Here is a 27,101-nt window from a genome sequence, read left to right as displayed (position 1 = left end):
GACTGTTACTGAATGTTCCTAGCAAAAATGAGGATTTCTTTTCTAGTAGTCTTGTGGTTGCTGTTGTTGTTGTTGTTGTTGATATCTCTTGCTAGAGGATTAACGTATTTTCCGATCTATGTTTCTATATTCCTTGCAGACTGAAAACATGGTGATATCATCTCCACACATCACGTGTGTAGATACCCCATAGGCTCACATTCAGCGTTGGTTCCAGGGTTCCACACGTTACCATGGCGACGGCTTCCGGCGTTGCGGGCATCAGCAGCAGGAATACACTCACTATCCTCATGGTGCTATGTTACGCGCATTCGGCGTCAGCGTCCCGAAGTAAAGACGTTCTGAAGGTGAGAACAATTTTTGCAATGCCCCCCCCCCTCTCTCTCTCTCTCTCCCTCTCTCTCTCTCTCCTGATATTTTTATAGCTGCCTATCTGTTCCCATTCTCTCTTTCTAGCTTTTTCTCTTCTTTTTCTTTCTCTCTTTTTCTTTTTCTTTCTTTCTTTCTTTCTTTCTTTTTTCTTTCTTTTTATCTTTCTACCTATCTTTCTATTGTCTCTCTCTCTTTCCTGCGGCTTTCTTTTCTCAAGGGGAGACTGATGTTTGGGTAGCATATCTGCTGTAACAGTTTTGGTTTCTCTGAATAGCCCTTTAGAATAAAACCAATGTTGTCACATTGTCCATTCTTTTCTATTCTTTTTCTTTTCATAAAAAAGTTTTAGATGAATTCATATTTACATCGAATGCCAGCTGGATGTTACCTGAAATCTGTAACTGAATTAGAAACTATACCGTCAATATTAAGGGGTGATGGTATAATGAAATAAATGGAATTGACTGAAGAGAATTAATATTTACCACTAATCTATATCAAGTGATGAATAATTTTCATCAAAGAAGTAGACAGTTTTAACGTGTTGCTTTGGGTAAGCCAGTATGACTGTAATTGTGACTACTGCTCATGCACCAACCGCCACAGACACACAACTAACTATCAGGTCTGAAAAGAATTGTTCTACACTCACGAAAAGATGATGTTCTTGCCTTCTGCAGTGTTAAAGGTGGTCATTATCCAACCTTTGTTGTTGATGTTATTGTTTATTTTTCACAGACTTTGGGTAATTCAACAGTGAGATCGTCTGAGGAACCTACGCAGCCTACAGGTGAGCAAAACTCAATCATGAAATCAAAACCAAAAACCTGTAAAGAAATACGAATGTGTTGGACGGAGAAATACTCTTACAGCCTCAGCTATTAAAAGGAACCAATTTTGTTTGTATGTAACCAAAATCAATGTACATTTTTCTGTTACTCCCGAGCGCACGGAAGTAAGTCTCATTTGTTAATTATTGTAATAAAGTTTGGCCATGACTTTGAGTTATTACCGATTTTTTTTTTCAAGTTGTAGTAATCGGTTTGTTCATATACTCCTCTATCTTCTCACATATGATGTTATCTCTATACTCTTGGTATAGGGCACTGCAGATTTTTTTTTTTTTTCAATTGTAATTTATAGTTCCAGATATATCGACGAGATAGCGATCGTGTATTGCAATCTGTAAAATTTCAATAACTATTTGTTCATGATAATCTTAAAGAGATCCTGAAAAAATTCCCCACAATACCATTTAATTAATGTCGTAGAGCGCTGCTGTATATTCGAATGTGAAATAAAGATCAAACTTGGCAAAAAAATCCTGAGAAAACTTTTTTCTTTTTTTTTGCTTTGAAGGCTTATAGGCAAGGGAAAAACACAAATCTTCGTATAAAGAATTTGATGAATGGCATTATAGTGATGGATTGTTGAGATTTGACCCAAAGATGTGGGCCAGGGGGATCGAAGAACAGTCCTAGTTAAAACTTGTTTGTGAACCAGTCAGATGTTATTGCGCGTGATAGTAGGCCTACTTTATTGACTCCTGGATATTGGCGCCAGATCCAATGCCTAGCAATACTAGCTAGGGCCTATAGATCAATCAAACTGTAGTGAGTGTAGGTGTCTTTATCTGGTTCCTTAAACCACGTCCTTCAACCACAGCTAGGTGTCGAGCTGTGATCATTGATGACAGTGCAGAGGGAGCGCATCGAAGTGCCGAGATGTGTTCGAAGCTCCTTGGTTAAAGACACAGAAAATGTGGCAAGAACTCGAATATACCAATTTACTAATCATAAATTGTATCAACCTCTTTTGATAATGTCCCTTGAGGACTTAGTAACGACAGATTTAATTCTCCTGCTCCTACAAAACCCATTTCCAAACTTTTTTTTTCCGCGTTTATTGTCACTGTTTCGGATGAGCCCCGTGCAAGCCTTCTGGTTGTCCGAAACAATCTTTCCTATCATACATACAAGTAGGTATGGGCAAAATTTGCATTAGTTTTCTATGATATCCCATATCTAATGCTAGTATAAAGTATGTTCAATTTCAAATTCAAACTGTTTTCCGTTTTTCCACAGTAACATAATATACATATCACTTTCTTTACTGACAGAATGTTATCTCAACACTGAAAATATCTAGCCATGGTTCATGCGACCTTCTGGCAGGAGTTGAGAGTATCTTTCTTTTTTTTTTTCTCGGAGTTTCGTATTGATGGACTGAACTGTATCAAACAGGTGTTTTGAAGAAGCTTTTTTGCAACGTCATGTTCCCTTGGCAACCCCTGCACACAAGCAAAACCTGAATATACATTTCACATACACTATTGTCTATACGTGTTCTACATACATTCTAAGCTGTATGGAGTCGAATAATTTAGGGCTGTAATTAACAACAATATGAAACATACGAACCATTGTTGCTGTATGGAAAATTGAGGAAGGAAAAAGAAAATTCACAAAATTCAAACGCTGCAGCCTGGCGGTCATGCTTTATACGCTCAGCGGTAAACGCAATTTTTAGGGCTACGATCGTCTGTAGCGACGGGACATACTTCCTCTAGATCAGCATGTAGGCCAAGCTTGGCCACTTTAACATTTTCGACATTGCTGAGAATTTATACGTGTTATTCCTACACAAAGACAAGAAAGGGAAAGGGGGTCGAGAGAGAGAGAGAGAGAGAGAGCGAGGGGGGGGGGGACGAGGGAGGGATAAAGGGAGAAAGAGAGACATGACTCGCGATTATAGTGTGAGACAAAACATATATAAAAACGTTAAATCTAATTATGCCACGCCATTTCTAATTGCAGTCAATTGTCTATTTCCCCTTTCATGACCCTGAATTATGATATTGTGTTTAGAGGAGAAATGAGAACTGATGCAGAATCATATTCTAAATTTTTACATAGAATATAAATTAGTATTTGAAGTTAAACTTAAGCTGCGCATGATGACATAACATTTCGAAGAAATTTGATCTGATATTACAAAAATCTTATTAGAAAACAAAGCAGAAATTGAATATGCAAATATAGTAAAGTTTCAGTGTCACCTCGTTTGCAGGTAATCTGGATGAGAATGATCTAGATTTGATCGATTTTTCTTTTTGTATACGAGGGTAATATACAGCAGGAGAACTTTCGACTTGTATGGTAACCATATTGTGCACAGATTCGTCCAACCTGCGTTAATTTCGCGCAGCAGCAAATACCATTATTCCAAGGTATAAACATTCTTTCTTCAAGTCGAGACTACTTTCTCGATACTGCAAATCAGACATCAACCTTTTGATAAGACTTGATTTGAATTAGATGGCATTCGCTACGAATAGTCGAGCTGAATTCTGTTTACAGTTTGGGCATCGTCTTTTGATAAAAATCATAATCAATATTTGTACTTATTATGAATTTACTTTATTTTCCCTGACTGCACACCCCGATCCCAATGAATTCGTCGTCGACGCTTTTATTGTCAAAAATCGATGAAAGGGCAAGAATAGTTCAACAGACTGACCAAAACAACTTGGTCGTGTTTGTATGATCTCTAACCCAAATTATTTGAAGTGGATCAAAGCCTGTCTCTAACTTAGCCAAACGTCATCCATCAACCACTGGCACGTCCCACAAAAAAAAGAAGATAATCCCAGGCGATTTTGTATGCCGTCGCGTGCTGACCATTGAATTTGTGACCCTTCCGACATTGGTTCATAATAATAACTACACATCAACCGTCCACACCCCCCCCCCAACAAAACTAAAAGGTGGCAAAAGAAAGCTGGAAAGAATGAAAAGGAACGCCTTGAAATCAACAACGGAACGGGAAAAAGTAATCTGCGCAATGCAGGGCATTAACTTGAATGATATCGATTTGAACACTTCAGAAAGAGGGATATCATGCGCGAAGCACGTTTGAAAGGACTATGCAGTTAAGCCGGCCAACAATGGTTGACTTGAATGACAAGACAGCTAAGCTTTGATGAGATGACAGACCATTATCCCAGAAAATAGATTTGTTGTTTGTCGGCTTTGAATCCTTCTTTCCACAAAAGGGTGGACGAAGATTCACTCCGTCATACCCATCAAAATTTTGGAGACAAGAGACCCGCTGTTGAAATCAGTGAACAGATATATCCTACTCGTAAATTCGATCTACTCGTCGTGTTTTCTATCTTATTGCGAGGTTGTCCTATTTTACAATTTGCGTATTTTAGGGTTCGACCCTTGGAGAGGTTACTGCTTGAAATCCACCCGAAGCTCACTTATATAGTTCCATTGGAAAAAAAAATACTTGAAACAAAAGAAAACATTTGATGTTTGTTAATATTTATTTTGATTCAGGTATCCTTCAAGCGTCGTTAAGACTCAATTCAAACTTATCATCATAATCATTCGTCAGTCATTCCAACTAAAGCCAAAATCATTGTCGAAACCAAAACAATTATTCATTCTTCCGTTCTCAAAACTTTGCTCTTCCCTAGAGGGCGATTTTTATCATTAATCATTAACCTCGTTACATGGTTATTTCAAAGCAATTATATTATTATAGTACATGTAGCAACAAGAACACTGTCAATATAATGATAAGAAAATAATGTTGGTACACTTGTAATACCATTACTGCTACTATATAACCACTTCTGCAATACTATAACTACTTTTCATAATCAATGACAATAAAAAATCAATATAATGTGATAACATGATACGATGATACACTCGGTGATCTGTAGCTCATAATGGACCGCCTAAATCATGTCCCGATGGGGTAATGGGACTGGTGAATAACGGAAATTTGTTGATTAAATCTGCAACAAAAGCATTCTAGTTAACAGGCAAACAGAAAACCGAACGAAACGACACACAATCTCTCGAGCATTCAGTATTCTAAACGAATTTTCAAGCCCACTCTCTCCTCAGAATGAACTTAAAACTATCAACTTTGAAAAATTCTTACGTGGGTTAAACAACATGCATCCAAATAGCCTACATAGCCGAAAAGGGCAAGCTATGACAAGCCACGCAAAACAACTCTAAACAAAAACAACAAATCTTGCGTCGTGGCGTTGTGAATTCGACACATTTCAGTAATCATATTATGCTTTCTCCGCGATTCTCAACTATCGTCATATAACGCTATCCAGAGGGGTTGATACAGATGTGGAACGAATAAGATTGATATTAACATTCCAGCTCACGTTTCGCGTAAACCCGTCAACTTCTAAACGTAGAAAAAAAAAAAAACATTTTCTTTGGGATGTATAGCAGGGCCATGCGTATATAATAATCGTAGAATTGCATTTACCACTACACGTTTTTGTGCCCTGCAGACGTTATACTTGTCACATTGTAGCGATATGTTATCGAACAGATCAACAAGGTTTTGATTGATTTAATATACGAGCAAAATTGGCATCAACTGTGTTGGTAGTGACGTTAACTTGACATGATCCATGCGTTACAAGTTTTCCAACGATAAACCTCAAAACATAATTCCATCAAAATAAGTAATCTGTATGATGTCGCAAACAACTGCTTTGACTGTTGTCAAAATAGTTACATTGACAGGCGTACCACCATAGTGGATTTTTTTTTTTAATGAATCAAATAAGCCCCTGGTTGGTATGCAATTTTGATATTTTTCAGAACTTATTGAGTTCCCTGGTTTGGTATAAACTTCAGACATTTTTTTTTTTTCGAGGGAGTGGATGGAGGAGGAGGAGGAGAGGATAAAGACAGGATGTGTGACGTCATCATTCTGAGTCAGATTCATATTCTGCTTGAAAAGACATGGGTTATCATCTTTAAATATGTGGTCATCATCTTTAAAAGTCATTACTTTACCTATAGGAATAGTGTGAACTTAAACATCAACGTGTTGTAGAACGAAAAAAAATAAAATGCAAGGAATATGATTGCTAGAAATTATATACTATTTCATTTTAATAGCTCAGGGCCCCGTTTTATCAAAAGATATAATCGATTATAAATTTCCTTACCACAGGCTGTCATAGACTTATAAAAGAAATCAACTATATAATCAATTATAACTCTTCATAAAACAGGGCCCAGATCTTACATAACAGCTCAGTTCAGTTCAGTTTTATTTCTGCATTCCAATCTAACAAAGTGTCGGTGGAGTATTTGCAAAGTTAATATACGACAATGTAATACATACGTCAAAAAGTATAATGTAAAGATAAAAAGAACGTTGAATGAACTCTTGTATTAAAAAAAAAAACACAATCGAGCTAAAGTTTTGAAAAAAATATTGGAATGCAGGGGAAAATCTTCATAAGCAAAGCTTGACTTGGAAGATGGCCCTATGTAACGGTGCATGCAGGATGAGTTTAACGATCCCATAGCAGCAGAAGAAAATATTTTGAAACAAGAAATATGACGCTGCCCTGTGAAAGTAGAAGAAAAACTACAATCAAATGCTTTCTCTCAAGAGGTTCCTTGTTGAATAAAAAAGTGCCCTCCGTTCGGGCCACTAAAATCTTCGTGGCAAAAAAAGAAAAAGAAAAGAAGTGATGATGATGATGATCCACATACAACATTTGTATAGCGCCATATATCTGCTGTACAAACATTCAAAGGAAATATGACAATTCGTTTTGCATATTAGATGCCCGATCGGGCCGCCAAATACACCTTCTTCTTCTTCTTCTTTTTAATTCAGAGGCCCGACATCAAGTTTTAGTGGCCCCGGGCCATCGCTAAATGTGGAACCCAGCATACACCATATAATGGCTATACAACGATCAAACGGGCCGACCATTCAAAAATATGGTATCAATAGTTTGAGGTCTTATTATTCTTCTTATTGAATTATACATCAACTCCAGAATTTCTTATCAACGGTTACATCTTGGACTTCGGTTATAAATCGGCACCTGTAACAATTGTACATGTTTGTAATTGCCCTCACCGCACTTGTAGCGAAAGGACCGAGGTATATACATAACGACGGTTTCTTTAACGGTCTGTCTTGTATAGTGATAGGTCATATAGGCCGAGCCACGTCCCATAAGAAACACGTTGATTTGTCTTCTATTGTTCGTGCCACAGTCGAATGCGTGAACTTGTAGATCTGGGTCAGACGCAAGTTTTACTTGGCTTGGGCAGACAAACTGTTCTCACCTGAGAAATCGAACAAAGATGCCAGGAAAATGAAAGAAAAAGGATAAAGCGAGAGCGAGAGAAGGAGAAAAGGAGTTATGGAGAGGGGAAATGATATCATATTCAGTTCCTCGTGTAGAGAAAAGAACATGTAATGTTTTGGTGTATGCACCGCACATGACCGTGAAATGATTTATGATGGTTATGTAATGATAAGAGTACTGATCAAACTGTACCTTGCATTTCTCATACTTATAACCTCAAATTTTGAAAACATACACTGTTGCATGAAAAAAGAAATACGGAAAGTACGTGTCACTCAAAAAAAAGTTACTTAAAAAGGATTTTGTGATAGTTTTCTGTGAAATATAACTTCATTATCAAAATTGTGAGGTAATTGGGCGTGAACGCGTGAAAACCTGTTTGTTTTCAAGCCGAACAAATTCGTGACACGGGACAAGTCTTGATGATACATCTACCGCTGGCACTATGGTATGAATTATTCGAAGAGTAACAAATAACGCTTTTTATTCTCTGCCAAGAATAATGGGCTTAGAAAATTTTGAGCCGTCAGGTGAGCTGAGCTAATTTCAACCACACACATACACACATAAAAAGTTTTGAATGTTATAACCCAGTTAAAACATGTGGCCATTTCGTGCACATTATGGTGCAGTGAACTTTGGTAGTTTACAAAGTTTTTTTTTTCTTCTTTCTTTTCTTTTCACGAGAAAAGAACTGGGTCGCCACGACATTGCTATTGATGAGAAAGAATAACGAAAACAATCTCCGCAGCGTCCAACAATGCCTTTCTAACTTAGCTCACTTTCCGACTGACAAAGCCTACAAATTACAGAAGAGAAAGTCACAATGCGCACCAAAATAGAAAGAGTTTTCTGGGTTGCCCTGTCTGCTCCCCTTAAAAAACCCCTTTCCTGCATCCCACGGCGGTTATTCGTTGCCCTTTTGTTCTCTGCTTGTAAAATGTTGTAATGGCTTTTGCGGTTTTTCGTAATATTTCGCTGCTCCGTCAACAATCTATCGATGAATATAACACGCCATCTCACTACCATTTCCGTGAAAAGATTCATTGGCGGAAAATGATCTCGCATATGGAGTATCAATCAATTACGCGACATGTTCGGTATATTTTTTTTTTTTTCCGGCAGAAACGATCAAAACATCAGTCGCTCTTGAAGAGCCGTTGAAAAGAAAATGCTTGTCAGCGGGTCCGAATGAGCGACGTTGATTTATGTAGCATTACACTGACAGGTGATTACCAAATTTCACGCTCAGGGAGGAAGGAGAAACAGTTTCACCTCGATAGCTTTTGTGTCGTGACGGACATCTGCGTTGAAAAGATGAGAGTGTAATCCTCTTGACAGCGGTGGATTGAATACCTGTAATCAGTCAATCCGATGTTGCTGTCATCCACAGGACTTTAGTCACTGCATGCAGGGAGGTGAGACTCACCTCCCTGCTGCATGGTGTTGCTTTGACGACAATAAGGCGCCTTATGAACATTTTCTGTCATGTCATCCTTCAACTGCACGCTCTTTCTGTCCCCTTCCTACCTTCCTCTCTACCCCCCCCCCCTCTCTCTCTCCTCATCATCACTAATGGTTATTGACGCGATTTAAGTTGGAATCAACTTAGTGTAATCTTTCACTTCTGTATTTCTCACTCAGACATTTAATACATCACTACATAAGGTAGTGTATTCCCATGTATTCATTTCTATATCAATATCAATTCCAATTTATTTTCATAATTTTCAGGGAAAATGTCATACAAAAATACACAATTTACCAAAGTTCGAATTTGGCAAAACCTTCACGTAAAGTACAACTGTCTCGATATAAAAGATAAACATAATGGTCTGTTTACGGTTCGGTCTAATAATGTCAGAGGTAAAAATGTCAGGGGTAAAAATTAGTATAACATTTTCACCCCTGACATTTTTACTTCTGACTTTTACTTCTGACATTTTTACCTCTGACATTTTTACTTCTGACATTTTTACCTGGCACCATCAAAACACCGATTCTCTGATTTTCGACATCAACCACGTAGATGTGTACCAAATCTCACAAAACTACTAAACTGCGTCGCTCTCATCATGGGTCGGTCAACGAAAAGTGGACGATGGAAAAGCTCTTTTCAAAAGCCGATCTTCCCATAATGACTGCTGCGTTTGATTTTAAGCGTTCCAAGGTTTGCCATGCTGCATCGCCCCAATTCCCACGGTGTACACTCACTCTCCACTGCACTCAGTCCGGCTTTAGCTGTCAACGCCCCAAGACCACGGTGAATCGCCTCGATGATTAGCAAGATTATGGAGTTGTCTAAAAAAGCTCACGACGTCCAAACATGGAATCGAGGTTGCGCACAATCTGCGAACAACTTTGAGGATTACGGAGGGCTCAACGGGCCAAAATCCCTACCAGATGCAGAACGTGTAAAGTGTTTCTTAAGTGGCGCTTAACTCCACGCAAAGACCCCCAAGCATTTAAACTAACAGCCTCTCCCGACGTCAAGATAGAAATGTCAAGTTTAACCCGGCAGCATATGTCCACTCGCATGAAAGACAATATTTTGGCATCAAGGTCTTACATTACTCCTCCCTGGAGTTTGTAATGCCTGACGTTTTCCCGGCTATAAATGGAATACAGCGGTAATCCCCAGCATGCCACTTTGATAAACTCAGGAATGCAGAGTTGTTCAACTTCTAAAGAAGACAAAGGGCGAATCAACAAGAAAAAACGCCATTCTAAATCAAAATTAAGTCAGGTATGAAAAACTGAAAAGCGCAATGATAACGTGACTCTGAAGTACCTGGTGAGTTCAGAAGGCCGTGAGTAGCTTGTTGACTGCGTGCGCATTTTTGTTTTTTTTATTTTTATTTCCTAAGAGCCGGCACTTGTTGATCAAGCATCTGAAATGATCTTCCCAACAACAAACTAATGACAAGGATAGATACATGGGTCTTGCCCATTATATGACACGCACAATTTGGTGCATACAAACTTCGCCATCTTGTGTCTTTTTAATTTTATTGACTGTTTGATGGTTGAGGGTGAACAAAATGTTAATAAATTGCTAAGTACTGCAGGTCCCTTCTCTCTAAATTCATTTTAAAGATATAAACCTATACTAGACCCTTTAAAGTTCAAAGACATTTTCGTTCCTTGCCGTACCTGTAATGTCTACTGTCACTGAATTCCCAGTAGACACACAATATTTTGCGCGTTGTTTGCCTTAACTGGCAATGAATTTGCCTTGTTCCTTTGGGAATTCCAGTCGAGAAGTCTGATGTCTTCATTCACACTTTAAATATTGTTACATTTTCTACTCACTTACCAAAATTCCGGTCAATGTAAGTGATACTGATTGGGACAAGGAAAAAGAATCTATACATCTTGGGGTCAGTTACATTTTTCTCGTCTGTCAGTTTGGAACCTTGAATGTGAGAAAAGAAGTGGTAGAATTAGCACAAACATTCTCCTCTCGACAAACTGGTCATATCGCGTGACGCTAAATACCCTCGAACAACCTGCATCGTCTTCCCCAGTCCCATACATTAGGCACTTAATGGTTCCGTTTCGAGCTTCCTGGCTACTCTCTTGAAATCTATTCCACGTCTTGTTGGCCGAAGGTAAGCCGATAGTTGACCACGTTTGCCAACAAACTCACCCTGCTGCTCTCGGTTCTGTTTCGACCGAGAGTCAGGGAAAGCCATTTATGTTCCCCTTTCAGATCTCGTGGTTTATAAGTTGAAAAAAAAAAACACCCCAAAGTTTTCTGAATGGCTATACGCAGACGGTAATTCAAGCACATATACCTTGCAGTCTACTAAGAATACTTCTCAACTGATTCTTTGAATGATGTCTGTTTTATTACCAAAGACACATTGCTGAAGTTCTCTACTCTCGCAGGTAGACGTATGCTGCTCTAACTTTATTGAGATGAAGAACGCACGTTCTATTACCGATGAGAAATATATTACACACTCAGATAATTGAAATTTACTTTTTTTTGCACATACGTCACTGAAAGTATACTCTATTTTAATAGCAATAAGTACAGTACTACTCTAAATTAATCGTGTCGTTCCAGAGGGAGAGAAAAAAAAAAAGAGAGAGGAGAGAGAGATGGGGGAGGGGCAGAGAGAGAGGGGGAGATAGTTGGGAGAATTCTGTTATCGGTCGGTGTGCGGGGACTGAAACACTGTATCTACGGAAAGCCACTTTGAAGACGAGAGAATTCCTCGCCGTTTCGACCTTTTCGGGTCCGAAACTTTCCGAGGATTTCCAAGATTTCGTTCTCTCGGACCCGAGAAGACGATTATCGGAACTCGCCTTTTCGCTTTCTCGTCTTCTCGGTAGCACTAGAAATCTTTCGTACTGTATGACTTATACGCGCCATTGACGAACAAGCGGAACAACGGATACAAAATTGAAACCACGTGCCATCCATCAGCGCTGCCCCATCCGCTGTTACCACCCCGTCCCCTTCTTCCGGTCAACGTGTTTTTGCCAACGAGTGCTCCGAAGCTAGCAATTCCCATTCATCCGCCGCTAGCTTCCTTAATTACTCCGTTCATCACGTATCCAATGTTTGTTCTGAAGATACTTCGTAATTATTTCCCTCCTTTAGATGATCTTATTTTCTACATTCAGTGGACGCACCAGGGGGGCATTTCATGAAGCGTTTTGGTCCGATATTTTTCTGACAAACTGTTACAAGCTACTGAAATCCTTGCATCTGATTGGCTGAGAGCAAATTTGTCCGACAACTTTGTTGGACAAAATATTTCATGAAATGCCCCCCTGGTCATGCCCGTACACATATTGAGCGTGTATTTCAAGAGCACACAAAAGATGCCTTTTGGACAGAAGACATCGGAATGAATGATTCAAATTGAAAAACTTTGTTTACTTAATCACACTATTCAACCAAATCTCATCAAATTTCCATCGAAATGCAGTTTTGTTCTGTGTGCTTATTTATTGTAATTGTGTTACCTGGTTTTGTTTGTGTTTGATATAATGATCCACTGAATATCAAGTAAAACTGCCAAGAACTAATCGGGGCATGCCACACGAGATTTCGCCAGATCAATTTTGTTTGGGCGCCCTCGTAGACAAGAGATAGAAGGAAGACAGACGAGAAACGGGGAAAAGAGAAAATAAGCAACTTTACTTACTGACAGACAGACAAAAAGATGAATACCTATACATAATCACACCAATGGACAAAAACAGAAGCTGGAGACAGACATACAGACTCGACGTGAACACAAACAAACAAGGGGACACCTATGACTGACTGACTGATTTGCAGACGTTTCATTAGACACCTCTGTCAAAATCTGACGAGTAAGGCCTACGTCTTCTTCTCCGACGAAAACAGTTACTTTTAATGAGAGAAAACAGAGAAGTTTGCACAAAACTTAGAGAACTATAACATGAACTTAGAAGGAGAAGCACGTAGACACAAGTTCAGGGTTGTGACAATGACAATTATGAATATAGAGTTGAGATACAGCAGAAGATAAATAAGACGAAAAAATCAAAGGAGGCCAGTTAGGTTTTCAGTACGACAATACAGACGTCATAATCGTCATGTTTTCTAAAGAAGGAATAGTGGGTTCTGTGAAAACACGCGTTATGAAAGTACAAATCGATCCGGTAAGGCGAACATTTTGTCATGTACCACGCAATAACATGTCATTTGGTTCATTTATTGATATGATTACAAACCCTACACATAAAACCAAGAAAGTAAAGAGAGCACACATTTGTTTAATATTCAATTCGACATTGTCTACGTGTACTTTGTTTTTCATGTTTTTGGACGTTTGATAGTTTGGTGATTACTGGCCTTATACCTTCATATATCCTTTACTCTCCCTATCAACTTCAACCACAAAAATCAACATTGAAATATTCCACTATCTCAATGTGCCCCTTTTTCCTCGGTTCTTTCTCTCCAATCTTTCCCTTATCATCTGTATGTCTATCTACATCCTCAAAACTTTATTCATTACATCCATACCCGGTCAGTAGGAGTAATCTCAGCTGAAAGCGTAGCAAATCAATTTAAATTCAAATTCAAATTCAAACTTTATTTTCACTTCTTTTTTTTCAACAGAATGTGCAAGAAACAATATCATAAATTTGACATGGGAGTCATTGAGAATATACATAGCCAGACAGGATTAACAGCATGTTCATGTTTACATGATCAGTACAAAAAACAAAACAAACCATACACTTTTTAAAAAAAGGAAACATACACTCTACAAAAACGACAAATACACTCTATATACACTCTAGATACAATGCTGATATCAATTATTCAATTTAATGTTCTGTTCCCCGTTGTCTAAGCTGTGATACCTCTCACTTGTTTGTTGACCTGTTGGAGTTCACACGCAAGCGGACAGCTAAAAATGTTTGTTTTGCGTGTCTACTTCTTTGAACATCTTCTGAAGTGTTGCTCCCATTGATTCGACACGAAATGACCGATTGTCACTTTAAATTTGCGCTATCTATACTCATCTGCTCAGACATAATCAGTGACAGTTGATTTTGACTGCAGCTTCTTATCTTTCTTTTCGACTTGATCGATCAATCCGATCCGCTCTGTGTGTGTGTGATGACACGAGATATACCACGCAGTTGCCCTGGCAACACAGTCATATTATTTGCGATGATGTCATCATCAGGAATACTATGCGTAACAGCAAACAGCATCTTATAAAAATGTGTTTCTTTCTCATCTTGCATCATATATGATAGGAGAATTGCGATGCTCGCACTTCTAAAGCCACTCCCCTTCTATAATGATGATGATGATGATGATGATGATGATGATGATAACAACAACAACAACAACAATAATAATAATAATAATAATAATAATAATAATAATAATGATAATAATGCACATAAAAAACGAGGTTTCCCTTCAAATCGTGGTAAATAGTCTGACTTACCTCTGCGGAACAGTATAATGACTCCTTTCAGAACCGAAATTTCGAGGCTGCTTGTACTAGTAAACGTCATGAGAACTAATCCATACTACTATCGAAATTATAACTGTTGAATGTCTTTCTTATTCGACATCCCAGTACTCATCATTATACGATCAGTATGGGAAGGGGGGGGGGGGGTTCCGGCTCCCTGATTTTTCTTTTTATTCAAAGAGGAAGAAGATAACGAATATTCATGAAACATTTCGCTATAAGATACGTTCGCTACATTTCAGCAAAGATTCCTGAATACTGAATAATTTCAACACTTTTATTAAATATATGTTGCCATGTTTAGACACGCGAAGTTTTACATATTGAAAAAGAAAGAACAGATTGTATGTTGTTGTTTTTTCCCCTTTTAAATAATAACATATTATCATCGGCAAAGATTTTCAGAAAGAAAAGGAGACTCAATGATAAGGAAGATAGACAAAGTTTGGTGGTTAACCTGCTTCAGAACAGCATGGCTAGTGCATGTTGGAGTTAACCCTCGGGCACCAGAAGACAGCGAATCGGAGATGAAATAACAGCAGAGGAGACGGGAATGTTCTTGGAGGAAATAAACAAATTATACATCTCAGAGAGAAAGAGAAAAATATAAAAAAGCAGAGAATCAGAATAAGATACAAGGATAGAAAGTGAGAAAGCGTGAGAGAGAGGGGGGGGGGGAGGTGGAGAATGAGACAGGAATAGTGAGGCGGATGGTGCATCCTTCTACGCGCGCAACAACACGCAAACTCGCACACAATCGAGAGTTCATCTGTTTGGCGAATTTTCTCGAGGGAGATAAAAATTCCCGGGTAAACTTGGCTCCCCTTTAAGACAAACTCTGTGAACGTTATCGAGGGACCGACGGATGTTATAATTTTCGGCAGGCGTCCATCTTTCTGAGCACCACACAGACTAGCTTCTGCACTTCACGTCATCTTACCTTAATATCATTTTGCTTTATGTTGCTCGTTTGTTTTCTGTATAGTCTAGAATACATTTTCAATATCTCATCTATGATATTTTAAGTGCGAATGTTTGCCAACAATGACTTTCTTAACGAGAGTAAATTCTGCTCAATACCGGCTGCGATATCCTTTGAAGACAGACTAAAAAAAAAAAGAGAACAACTCCCTGAAAGTGATGATTTTTTTTTTCTTTGCTTGAAAGTAAAACTTGTTGGAATACGTAGGCCTAATCTTTACACAATAATATAGTTTGATTTCATACTGTCAGTGACACTAAACTTTTTTTGCAGTTTTAATTCCTTTCAGTTCCATTCAGTTCTACTCAACTTTATTTCATTTTGTTTCAACTAATTCTCATTTATTAAAGTTTTGATTTCATATGATTATATTCTTAAAAATCGTGATAAAACTTTTCATACCGTTTTGTAATCATTATTTCACCTCTCCAGACGTTCATAGTTATTTCCAAGTTATGGTAATCCATATTGTTCACGCATCTGGTCACTGTATTCAGTTAATGATATGCATAGTCAATACCTCAGCTTCAGTTCATGCAGGACAATGTCGTGATATGCGGAAACAAATTCAGGGTACTTCGCCTTCTATCTTTCTCTCTTTCTCTCTCTGTCTCTATTTGTCTGTCTGTATGTTTGTCTGTCTGTCTTTCTTTCTCTATATCTTTCTCCCTTTTCATTTATGACCATACATGCTTTGCACTCCTTTGTGTTTCTCTTGAACGTTTACTTACACGATTGAAAAGCATGACAATGAAACCTACAGCCGGCATTTTGGTCGGATTGGCAGACGTGATGTGGTCTCAGTCCAAGGGTGGCAGTTTCAGCACCACTGGGGGCGAGGTTGCTCAATAATGACCTTGACCTCGTGGTGGTATCAGAAAGGTGTAAATTCAACACAGAAAGCTGTGCTGTTCGAAGGTAGCAGTACAGGAAAGAGGAAATCACCGGAGATACAATGAAGTTCTGAAATAAGGAATCATTCCTTTCATGTGTTTGAATGCCACGCATTAGAGAAGGAATGAACTCAATATCAAAACGTTCATTGTTACTTTGCTAAACTAATCATCTCATCACTCAACTTTGCAGACTTGGAGTATACGCCCACTTCTACCTACATCGATATCACTGAGCGCCCTCAACGTTCATCGTCAGACAAGCCGTCAAAACTCGCAGGTCGGCAGGGCGGTCGGCGATGGCCCTTCGGGACGCCAGCCGGGGCGCGCACGGAACCCTGCGTGGACGGGACGGACTGCCGGGCGAAAAATCGTCTGAATACCCCAGGGCGATCTCCGGGATCCATCGGGTTAATCGCCGCCAATGTTCACAATCAAATCAGACTCGGGCAGGTGAGATATCAATTACTAAATCACTCACTAAGATAGCTCAATCACTGATTCCGTCAAGCAATATATCATTCAAGGAAGAAAGCAACAACAAGAAAACAAGATATCTAGCAATACTTCTGTTAAGTAATGAGCAAGTCGATCAAACAATAAATCAATCGATTCGCCAGCGAATAAGACTAGCTACAAGCACGGAAATGACAATAGCTTAGCCATGTTAGTTACGATGGTCGATTCTGAATTAGACAACGGTAGATTGTCGAATCGTCACTAACATTTTTACATTGAGACAAGCTGTATTTAAAAGTATTTTGTCTAAGGAACCATTTTTACAGTCAACGGCAATGCTCTTGCCACTATATATTTCAGATCTTTAAGAATATCTTGTAGTTTTCTTTTTATGGTATGAAAGTCGACCGACTATCGGGCTTTATTTTTAGCAGAATAAGTGATCAATAAACCAACAAACAAAAAAAAAAAAATCGTGGAATTGAACCAGTCTGGCGAGGAAAGTATATCAATCATTCGCAGAGCATGTATCCAACATCTCTTATCTGTGTCACGTTCGTCTGTGATGCGAATGGTGAAAATTAATACCAAGCTGTGTCAAAATTCGAAACTGATAGTTTACGTGTGCTGTCAAAAGGTGAGGCCACTCACGCGTGTGTTGTGGCGCACACATGAACGGATATGTGCCAAATAGCTCCCATCTGCAGTGGGGAAAAAAAAGAAGCAATGCGCGTTTCTGCATTTAAGCACTATCATAGCGCCACACCTGACTGCAACCTTCAACTGTTCGAGCTTCCCTCCCCCACCCAATACCTTGAATTAAGTAATTGGGTTCTGCCGAGGTCAAGATAGGAGGGAGTGGGTGCACTCGCGGGAATAGCTGGGATGAATGATTCTATTCCGTCGATAAACAAGAAGCCCAGGTTCATAAAAAATCGTCGAGGAAGCAAAATATGAAAGATGAACCGCGATAAACTTTGCCGTGGGTCTGAGTGTAGTAAACTTCAGCAGCTGCTCGGAACGAACAGCATTTGAATGTATCATTACCCCGATCGAGACGGGGACCTGATTATCTGCGACGCGCGAGGTATTGGGGTGTGAAATGACGAAAGTGAACTGAGATCGGTTGGTACTGCAGTGCGCACCTGTTTGCTACAAGTTTCAATTTGTCTTTGCACTCAGGTCTATAGGCATTACAGCTTTCCACACGGTATTTCATCTCAGTTTACGATAAGCATCAGTCATACGAAGCGTCGTTGCACACGCATTAGATTCAATCTGTGCCATATTTCTGATTTTCTCACCTCACCCCCCCCCCCAAAAAAATGAACACCTGTGAAATTTAATCAAAAATAAAATATGAAGTTTTCTCTCCTGTGTAAGAATTATCGAAGTATACCGTTAACTAGATTATGGTTTATTATGACTGAAAAGAGTAATATGATGTTGTGAAAAAGAAGTAGTTAATGGTGATTATGATGCGTTGTCATTGTGTATGAGTTACGTTGTTTTAAGACAACTTACCGGTAATCCCCCCCCCCCAAAGACCAAAGAGAGAGAGAGAGAGAGAGAGAGAGAGAATACACATGCATGACATGTATTTCACACACAATATGATGCTTTTATTTCCATTGCTTGAAAGATGTACAGTATCTGAAATAAGCAAAGTTCATAGCATTATGTGGGTGTGCGTTTTGTGTATATGGGGGAGGGGAGAAATCGACGAACGTTATAAACACATAAGTAGTCGTCATACCAGACGATTACGTCCATCTCACCCACTTATGAACAGAACATCTGAAAACAATATTTTATAACATCTTTCCGATGAGACTTTTTCCCGTGAAATTTTTGATACATACTATGTACTTATAGTTTGTGGAGTAATATCTTTACATTTCATAATTTGGTCGAATAAGCTTGGATTCAAGTTAATTTTATTCCTTTTCAGCCGAACTGGGGTGATTTGTGCAGGATTTTTAAACCAGCAAACCATTCAAACAAATGTTTTAATTGAAGGAAATGAAATAGGCAGATTCAAGATAAGGGGCGTGGCAGTTAGCGACTTAACACATTCTTAATTTGTTTTTGTTTTGTTTGTTTTTTTACACCAAATTGGGGAAATCTGCATGGTTCATGGACAGCGCATATTAGTTGAAATACAAAAATCGATTAATTTATTGTATTATATCTATTTCAGTAAGGTTTATGTATTTAGATTTTTTTTTCGTTTATACAAACACAACTTAGTTGTAGACCAAAGTTTGAATATTCCCTTTTTAGCTCGAACAAGCTTAGAGGTAAGTGAAGAAGTGCATTATTTTATTCTTTTGTTCTTTTAGGCCGAATTAGAGTGATTTACAGGATATATAAACCACAAGTTGTTGAAATTTTACTGAAATATAAATTCAGCATTTTTTCGATGTCTCATTAAATTCGACTAACCATGGTGCTCTCCTGTCTGTCTCTCCCATCCCAACTTCCCCGGCAGTCACGGCAGGATGACACGGAAGAAGATACGAGCAGGGTGCCATATACGTACGGTGGTCCTTGCAGTAGTAATCCTTGTAATCATGGAGGCACCTGCATGGTAAGTTGGTGTAGGTTAATGATTTGGCATTTCCATCATAAAACAAAATTTCCATGTACAGACGAATCGAGAACATAGAGAGGTTCAAACAGTGAATCCTGTCATAAATGAATTGTCGCAGTGACGTATTACAGCACCAAAGAGACGAATGAATTGACAGTGACATCTATCATCGACCTATAAAACTCGTATGGTGCACGAGTACCTCCAAGTGCTGTATTCTTATCAAAGTTTTATGACAAATTTAAAGCTAATCTTCTTTATTATCAATTTTCGGGCCTTCTACTACGTACGATTAAAATCATTTGAAAGTGGGCACCTATTTTGGAGCGTTTAACTCAATTGACAGCCTGGTTTAAACAATGCATGTGTATACACATGAATTTCTTATAAGAAATGCCGAGTTTGATATTCTTTATATTTTTCTTGGTGAAAGGTTATGAAAAATCGGATTTCTGGTTTGTTTGTTTATTTGTTTGTTGTTGTTGTTGTTTTTTTTTTCATGAACACCAGCAATTTGATACCCAGTTGATACCCCTCTGGTGAGTATTCTCTTTGTGGGGGAGGGAGGGGACGGTGGGTAGCACATTATTTGTCCCCTTATGGCGATGATTCCTCCAATACGAGAATGCTGATCACACTGTACTAGCAATAATTGTAATAATGATTTCACCAATGTATTTGATATGTGCTAATGTGTTCTTTGTTATGTTTTAGTCTGTGTCTGTTGGTTTTGTTTTTACCAGAACCTGCCAAGGGGCTTCAGCTGTATGTGCGCAGATGGTTGGACGGGCCACACGTGCTCGGACAGAGTCAGCAACTGCGAGAGCGACCCATGTAGACATGGTGGCACGTGTGTCTCAACCAACTACGGCTACCGGTGCCTCTGCAGGACAGGCTACAGCGGCATAAACTGCGAGCGTGGCCACCGGTGGTGTGACAGCGAGCCCTGCCTGCACAGCGCCATGTGCATCGACGGCCTCAACGGTTACACCTGCATTTGCCCCATAGGCTATCGCGGCACGAGGTGCCAAATCAACGTAGACGAATGCGCCGTCCAGCCGCCGCGCTGTCATAACGGGGGAAGCTGCGTGGACCTTGTGGCGGACTACGCATGTGTCTGCCCCAACGGCTTCTTCGGGAAATCCTGTGAACACGACTACGACGATTGCAAGAGCGGACCTTGTCGCAACGGCGGCAGGTGTGTGGACAAACCAGGAAGATACGAATGTGTCTGCACTCAGGGGTACACGGGTACGAACTGTGAGAGGTTTGATGTCTACCCGTGCAGGAGCAACCCGTGCCAAAGCGGCGGAAAGTGCATCGACCACGGGTTCAATAATTTCACTTGCAAGTGTAAGAAAGGATTCGAGGGAAACAACTGTGAAGTTGAGACCAATGAGTGCGCGAAGGGACCTAAGAGACAGAGATGCAAAAACGGCGGTACGTGTATTGACCTCATCGGGGAGTTTGACTGTGTCTGCCCACCAGGGTATTCCGGAAAGAGATGCCAGAAGAAGCTGAAGCCATGTCAGTCTGCACCATGTCAGTTTGGCACGTGTCAAGAGAACTTGGTGGAGGACGAGTACTACTGCGAATGTTTTCCAGGTTTCACCGGTCGAAACTGTGAAAGCCGGCTCGACCATTGTTCAAGTCGTCCATGTCTGAACAATGCGAGATGCCTCAACACTCTGGAGGGATTCTTTTGCGCCTGCCCGCTTGGTTTCACAGGGAGTCACTGTGAAAGTATCATGAACTTCTGCTTGCCAGACCCTTGTCAGAATGGGGCGATATGTTTGAATACCGGTCTGGACTACGTTTGCCATTGTCCGAAGGGATTCTCTGGGAAGACATGTGACGTGGAAGTGCAGGAGTGTCTGTCGTTACCTTGCAAAAACGGAGGAGAGTGTGTGGACTTGGTTGGTGCTTACACCTGTAACTGCGTCGTTGGATTTACGGGCTTGCAGTGTGAAGTAGCAATAGACGAGTGCGAAACTAACCCTTGTTTGAATAACGGTGTTTGCATCGACGGTCTCGGGACTTTCTACTGCGCATGCCCTGCCGGATACCATGGAATAATTTGCGAACACAATATTGACGAATGTTGGGGAAGCCCTTGCGAAAACAATGGAATCTGTACCGACTTGGTTGATGACTTCGAGTGTACCTGCTCGCCTGGTTTCATGGGAAAGACATGTCATCTAGAGATCAACGAATGCATTTCAGATCCGTGTCAGCATGGCTCCCTCTGTGTTGACTTCACATCCTACTATGAGTGTCATTGTCAGCCCGGATACATTGGCCAAAACTGTGAAGTCGACGTTGACGAATGCGATGAACAGCCATGTTTGAACGGCGCCACTTGCGTCGACATGGTGAACAGCTATCAGTGTTTCTGCAGGGACGGATTTACCGGGGGGAACTGCGAGAGCGAGATCAACGAGTGTCTCGGTGTCACGTGTCAGAACGGCGGTACGTGCGTGGATGAGTTGAATGCGTTCTCCTGCAGGTGCCTTCCGGGATTTGTCGGCGTAGTGTGTGGCAGTCAGACGGACGAGTGCGAGGGAAACCCGTGCCTACATGATGGAGTCTGCATAGACCTCATCAACAGCTATCAGTGCGTCTGCATGGCGGGTTACACCGGTACCAACTGCGAGGTCAATATCGACGAATGTAAGGGGAACCCTTGCAGTAACAACGGCACGTGTCTGGATGGCATCAACGACTACAACTGCTCCTGTAAACCAGGTTGGTATGACAAAATAGGGTGGTAAGTCTATAGCTGTCGTCTTCCAGAAAAAGAATATGTCATATACATTTATTACTGTGGTGTAGATCATTAGCAAGATCTCGTCTTCTCGATTTTTTGTGTCATTAATGAAGAAGCACTGTGGCATAGTCCGAAGTTCGAATCCCATCAACTCTCTTCTCAACCCAGAGAATAAAAGTGTACCTGACAACACTGAAGAGGCTATCCTGGATAAGGAAGATTATATATACTAATAATATCATTAATACTGGATTTTTCGTTCTTTTTCTTCATATCTACTTGCTCTAGGTTTTACTGGAGAACATTGTGAATCTGACATCAACGAATGCGCCAGCTTTCCTTGTCAAGATGGAGGAACCTGTCATGATATCGTCGATGGCTTCCGATGTCAATGTCCACCTGGTAGGGAGGGCGCCCTCTGCGAGCAGACTCTGAATATATGTCTCTCGGATCCGTGTCGTCACGACGGAGTGTGTCAGAGCGCCGGCAACGGTATCGACTTCATGTGCCGATGCTCCGTGGGCTATGGAGGATCTCTGTGCGAATTAGACATCAATGAATGCCTTAGCGATCCTTGTTTGCATGGTGGGAAGTGTGTAGACGCCGTGGGGATGTACCACTGCGTGTGTCCGCCGGGCCGCGCCGGAGCAAACTGTGAGATTGATCTTGATGAGTGCGCAGCTAATCCTTGTCATCACCCGATGGCGGTTTGCCAGGATCTCGTCAACGATTACCTCTGCATTTGTCCACGTGGTTTTGAGGGGCGCCACTGCGATTTGGAGATTAACGAGTGTCAGTCAAATCCATGCTCCAACAACGGCACATGCCTGGATCAAACCGATTCTTACCGATGTCTGTGTCCATCAGGCTTTACGGGAAGTGACTGTGATACGGACATCTACGAGTGCATCAGTTCGCCGTGTCAGAACGGTGCGTCGTGTGTGGACCTTGTCGATGGGTTCCGTTGTGACTGCCAGTCGGGCTTCGAAGGTCACCTCTGCGAACACAACGTGGACGAATGCAAGAGTTCTCCATGCATATACGGGCAATGCGTGGATGGGGTCGGCGAGTTTACGTGCCAGTGTGACCTTGGATTCATGGGCACCTTGTGTCAGCATGACGTTGACGAGTGTATGTCTGATCCCTGCCGCAATGGCGGGGAATGTGTGGATGCCATTGCCGGTTACCAGTGCCAGTGTCAGCCTGGCTTTCAGGGCGACCAGTGCAACGTGAACACCAATGAGTGTGCTAGCTCACCTTGTGGAGAGGGTGGCACATGTCTCGATCTCACTAATTCATACATATGCATGTGTCCGCCAATGCACACGGGCAAAGACTGTGAAGTGTGGATCGACGCGTGCGCGAGCAATCCCTGCAGACCTGGCTCAAAGTGCCTGTCCTTCGAAGGTAACTTCTTCTGTGAATGTCCGAGTGGGTTCACTGGGCGAACCTGCGAGCATAACATAGACGAGTGTGCTTCCAATCCGTGTTATTACGGTGACTGCATCGATGGCGTGGACTCGTACAGGTGTCAGTGTGGTCTGGGCTTCACGGGGTCTCTGTGCGAACTGAACATCAATGACTGCGCCAACAGCCCCTGCCTAAACGGCGGTACGTGCGTGGACCAGGTCATGGGGTACGTCTGTGTCTGTCCCCTGGGTTACACGGGACCGGGCTGTAGGGATCCCAAACACCCATGTATCTCGGATCCCTGTCAGCATGGAGGGACTTGTATCGCTACGGATGTTGCAGAAGAGGAAAACTTCTACTGTCATTGCCCAATCGGATGGACAGGTATACATTATGATGTATGTATTCATAAAAATACTTTCCCTTATACAAAAATATCATTCCCATTCTCGAAGTGTTTACTATGAAAAAAAAAACAACGACCAAGAATAATCAGCTAGTATAAGAGTTATTAAAGCACACACCACTGTTTGACCCAATGTCGATATTTGTAAGGATAACGGTTCGAGTTAAGTAAGGAGTATACAAATATTAGTCACGTCAAAGAATGCTGATACTTCGATTACCCCGAAATTGTTCTGCGATACCAGAGACGATGCCAAAGTTATGACTGTTAATGATATATGAGGAATTTACAACCAGCACTGTAAAGACTTCTTTCTCATGGAGATATTATATTGTCCTCTTTTCTTTCAAGGTAAACTCTGCGAGGAAGAGGCGGATTTTTGCGCGTCGAGCCCCTGCATGAACTGCGGGCGGTGTATCAACCACGTGGACGGTTTTGCTTGCGACTGCAGCGATGGCTACACCGGGCGGTCCTGTGAGACGACGATAGATCACTGCGAGAGCGACCCGTGCCTCAACGGAGCCACTTGCCTTAGAGAGTTGGGCGGATTTGCATGCGTCTGTCGACAAGGTATGTTAACTACAGCAGTGTACTTCTGAAATGTGTAATGACTCCTATTTCCGCCAATATTTTTTTTTTCATAATCCTATAGTAGTCTCAGTTTACTTTGTTTTTCTTATGAAACCTTATTCTCTGGTACCAAAGAAAGTTAAATGTCTATGTTCTTTTCGAAAAAAAAATGAAATAAAATTTGAATTGAATTGAAGTGAACTGATGGATCGATGAAAATAAATATCCTTCATTGCTTTAATAAAACAACAACAAACCCGGTTGTTTACTGTCCATTTTCACTGCTCACCTGCCCTTCTTGCTATGTTTTATTCTAATCTTAATTTTCAGTCGCGAAGATTTAATAATCCTAATTTCTTTGCTTTAATTTCCTCCCCATTTGATTTGCATTGGGGATTTTTTACATTGACGGTAATAAATAAACCTGACAGTACTTACAAAACAATACTTCACAGATATTTTAGCAAGCTAAACTGTCTGCAGTTGATGTAGGCTTATCTATAATGAGTATCATAATTATACTATCTTAAACGGCATAATCATTTCAAAATGTGCAAAGTGAAGAGATATATAGGCTTTATATTTGAAGAGTTATGATATTTCATTACACAGCAAGGGATGACAAAGTATTGGGTGAGATAAGAATTCAGCTTTGAACTTGTCGAAACCGCTGTACAGAATGGTAAAAAGCATACAATTCTAAGAGGAATTTAAAGTTTATTTGATGAAAATCTGTTTTAAGGTGGCTGAGATATCCAAAAACAAGGTAAACTAAAGTGACCCGAATAAAAGGTTGGTCCCACCTTTTATCAGGATGACTTCGTTTTGGATATCTCAGCCAGTTCAAAACCGATTTTCATCAATTAAACTTTTGACTTCCTCTATGAACTACATGTATTATGCTCCATACATATCTTATGGGAGGTTCTCATTATCTTAAAAAGAAATCATCAAAATCTTAAAAAGTAATCATCAAAAATTGTTGGAAACTTTATGTCTCATCTCAACCAAAACTGTATCAACCCTTTGAAATAATTATTCTTGTTCCACAAGGATTTCACGGGAGATGGTGTCACCTGACTTCACAGCCCCTCAGCTAGCGTTGACATCGTGTGACGGTGGTTTAAGTTCAAGAGCAGACCTGAGAGACGGGCGGTTTTGAGTACCGCTGGAAGATTACAGTCCACTGCTCAGAATGGCATGGTGCGACTTACTGCTTTTTTTTTCCCAAGCCGGGAAGCACGTCGTGGCCAAGATCTCGATCAGCATGGCACTCTGGTACGGCTTTGAGGCCCTTTCCATCGCCCGCGTTGGACATGGAGTGCAATATGGTTTTATGTGGCTTTGGGTGGAAGTTTGAACGTCAGGAGACTGGCGGTCGTACAATAGTTGAGTGCGTGTCAGCAGTGTTGGAATCCTCTCCGAGATATTCTGTGAAGGCTTATAGAAAAGATACTCTCTCTTTACGAGAGTAATTCACGCCTGTTAACATACATATATGTGACTTTGTCCTAAGATCTGATAGATTTAGTCATGCACATATTTTAATGCACACTCACTGATAAAGCATCGATTCAGGCGTTGTAAATTGTACTATAAAACTTCTTCGCGATTATTCATGGCAATCGCATATCAACGTAAACATCAACAACACGAATTGGAGTGTTGTTGTGTATATATATATATACTCAATAACTAGCGAGGCAGGAACGACGCTTGCGCCATCTACGACAAATGTTAGCACAGTCAGAGAGTTTTGTCCAACAGTCAAAGGTATATCAATAGTATATCAATAGCACTTTCTTTCTCTGAAGGTAGAAAGTCGTTATCTTGCGAAGTCGAGGCAGGGTTACATGTTGCGATTTTTTTTTAACCGATACCAAACGGGTGTTTTCAGAGCGGGTAAATAGCATTAAGAACTGGACCATGGGCAATAAAACATCCGAAGGTCATCCATGAACTCTTGTGTGAAAACAAAGAGATGGGAACTACACAGATCCGAATATGACTAATAGCGGATTCACCTGTTCAATTCCCATTACTTCTAAATGTTGATGACATTCTGTATTAAAGTTGTGTACGTCTATACGCCTTATATAAGATATGCCTTATAAACTAATGTGGCAAATGGCCTTACATGTGTGTTTGGCTAACTTTAGAGGGCGCCTCGGATTTAGACACAGCTACGGCCCTGAGACAGGGGGATATTCAGGATCGAGGTGTCGTGCCCAGTAGAGCAGCCGTTTCGCTGCGATCTGCTGAAACTAATCATTGAATCTTAAGGGGTTTGTCTGCTTTTCTTGTAGAGAAGAATTATGCGAAATTCGATCGAACAATATTTTCCCATCAACAATAAATTAATAATGATTAAGACTTCGGTTATGCCAGCTGTTGTATTGCGTCGTTTTTAAAGAAAGAGTGTAAATACGCTGTGGCGGACCACTCTCTCGTTAGAGAGCGACGATTGTGCGCTGGGTGATATCCAGTTTTAATTT

General features: G+C 40.6%; 1 protein-coding gene across 1 annotated transcript; it reads left to right on the top strand.

Annotated features, from left to right (window-relative positions):
- The first annotated feature begins 233 nt into the window (after positions 1–233).
- LOC140240564 (uncharacterized) lies at positions 234–25,706 on the top strand. The gene is made up of 8 exons (XM_072320327.1): positions 234–347; positions 1,111–1,162; positions 16,595–16,854; positions 19,352–19,450; positions 20,197–22,198; positions 22,509–24,014; positions 24,388–24,606; positions 25,660–25,706. Exons 1-8 carry the CDS (start codon positions 234–236, stop codon positions 25,704–25,706), a joined length of 4,299 nt encoding a protein of 1,432 aa, XP_072176428.1.
- Positions 25,707–27,101: the final 1,395 nt, after the last annotated feature.

Source organism: Diadema setosum, chromosome 17, assembly GCF_964275005.1.
Source record: "Diadema setosum chromosome 17, eeDiaSeto1, whole genome shotgun sequence".
Taxonomy (NCBI): Eukaryota; Metazoa; Echinodermata; class Echinoidea; order Diadematoida; family Diadematidae; genus Diadema; species Diadema setosum.
The sequence above is the reverse complement of the archived record's forward strand: the minus strand, read 5'-3'. Positions and strand labels throughout refer to the sequence as shown.

Bases quoted from the DNA above. Each gene is read 5' to 3' on its own strand.
- LOC140240564 (XM_072320327.1), top strand. From the start codon at position 234: ATGGCGACGGCTTCCGGCGTTGCGGGCATCAGCAGCAGGAATACACTC. The intron at 348-1,110 runs GTGAGAACAATT...TATTTTTCACAG, and splicing joins GAAGTAAAGACGTTCTGAAG to ACTTTGGGTAATTCAACAGT. The intron at 24,015-24,387 runs GTATACATTATG...TTTTCTTTCAAG, and splicing joins TTGCCCAATCGGATGGACAG to GTAAACTCTGCGAGGAAGAG.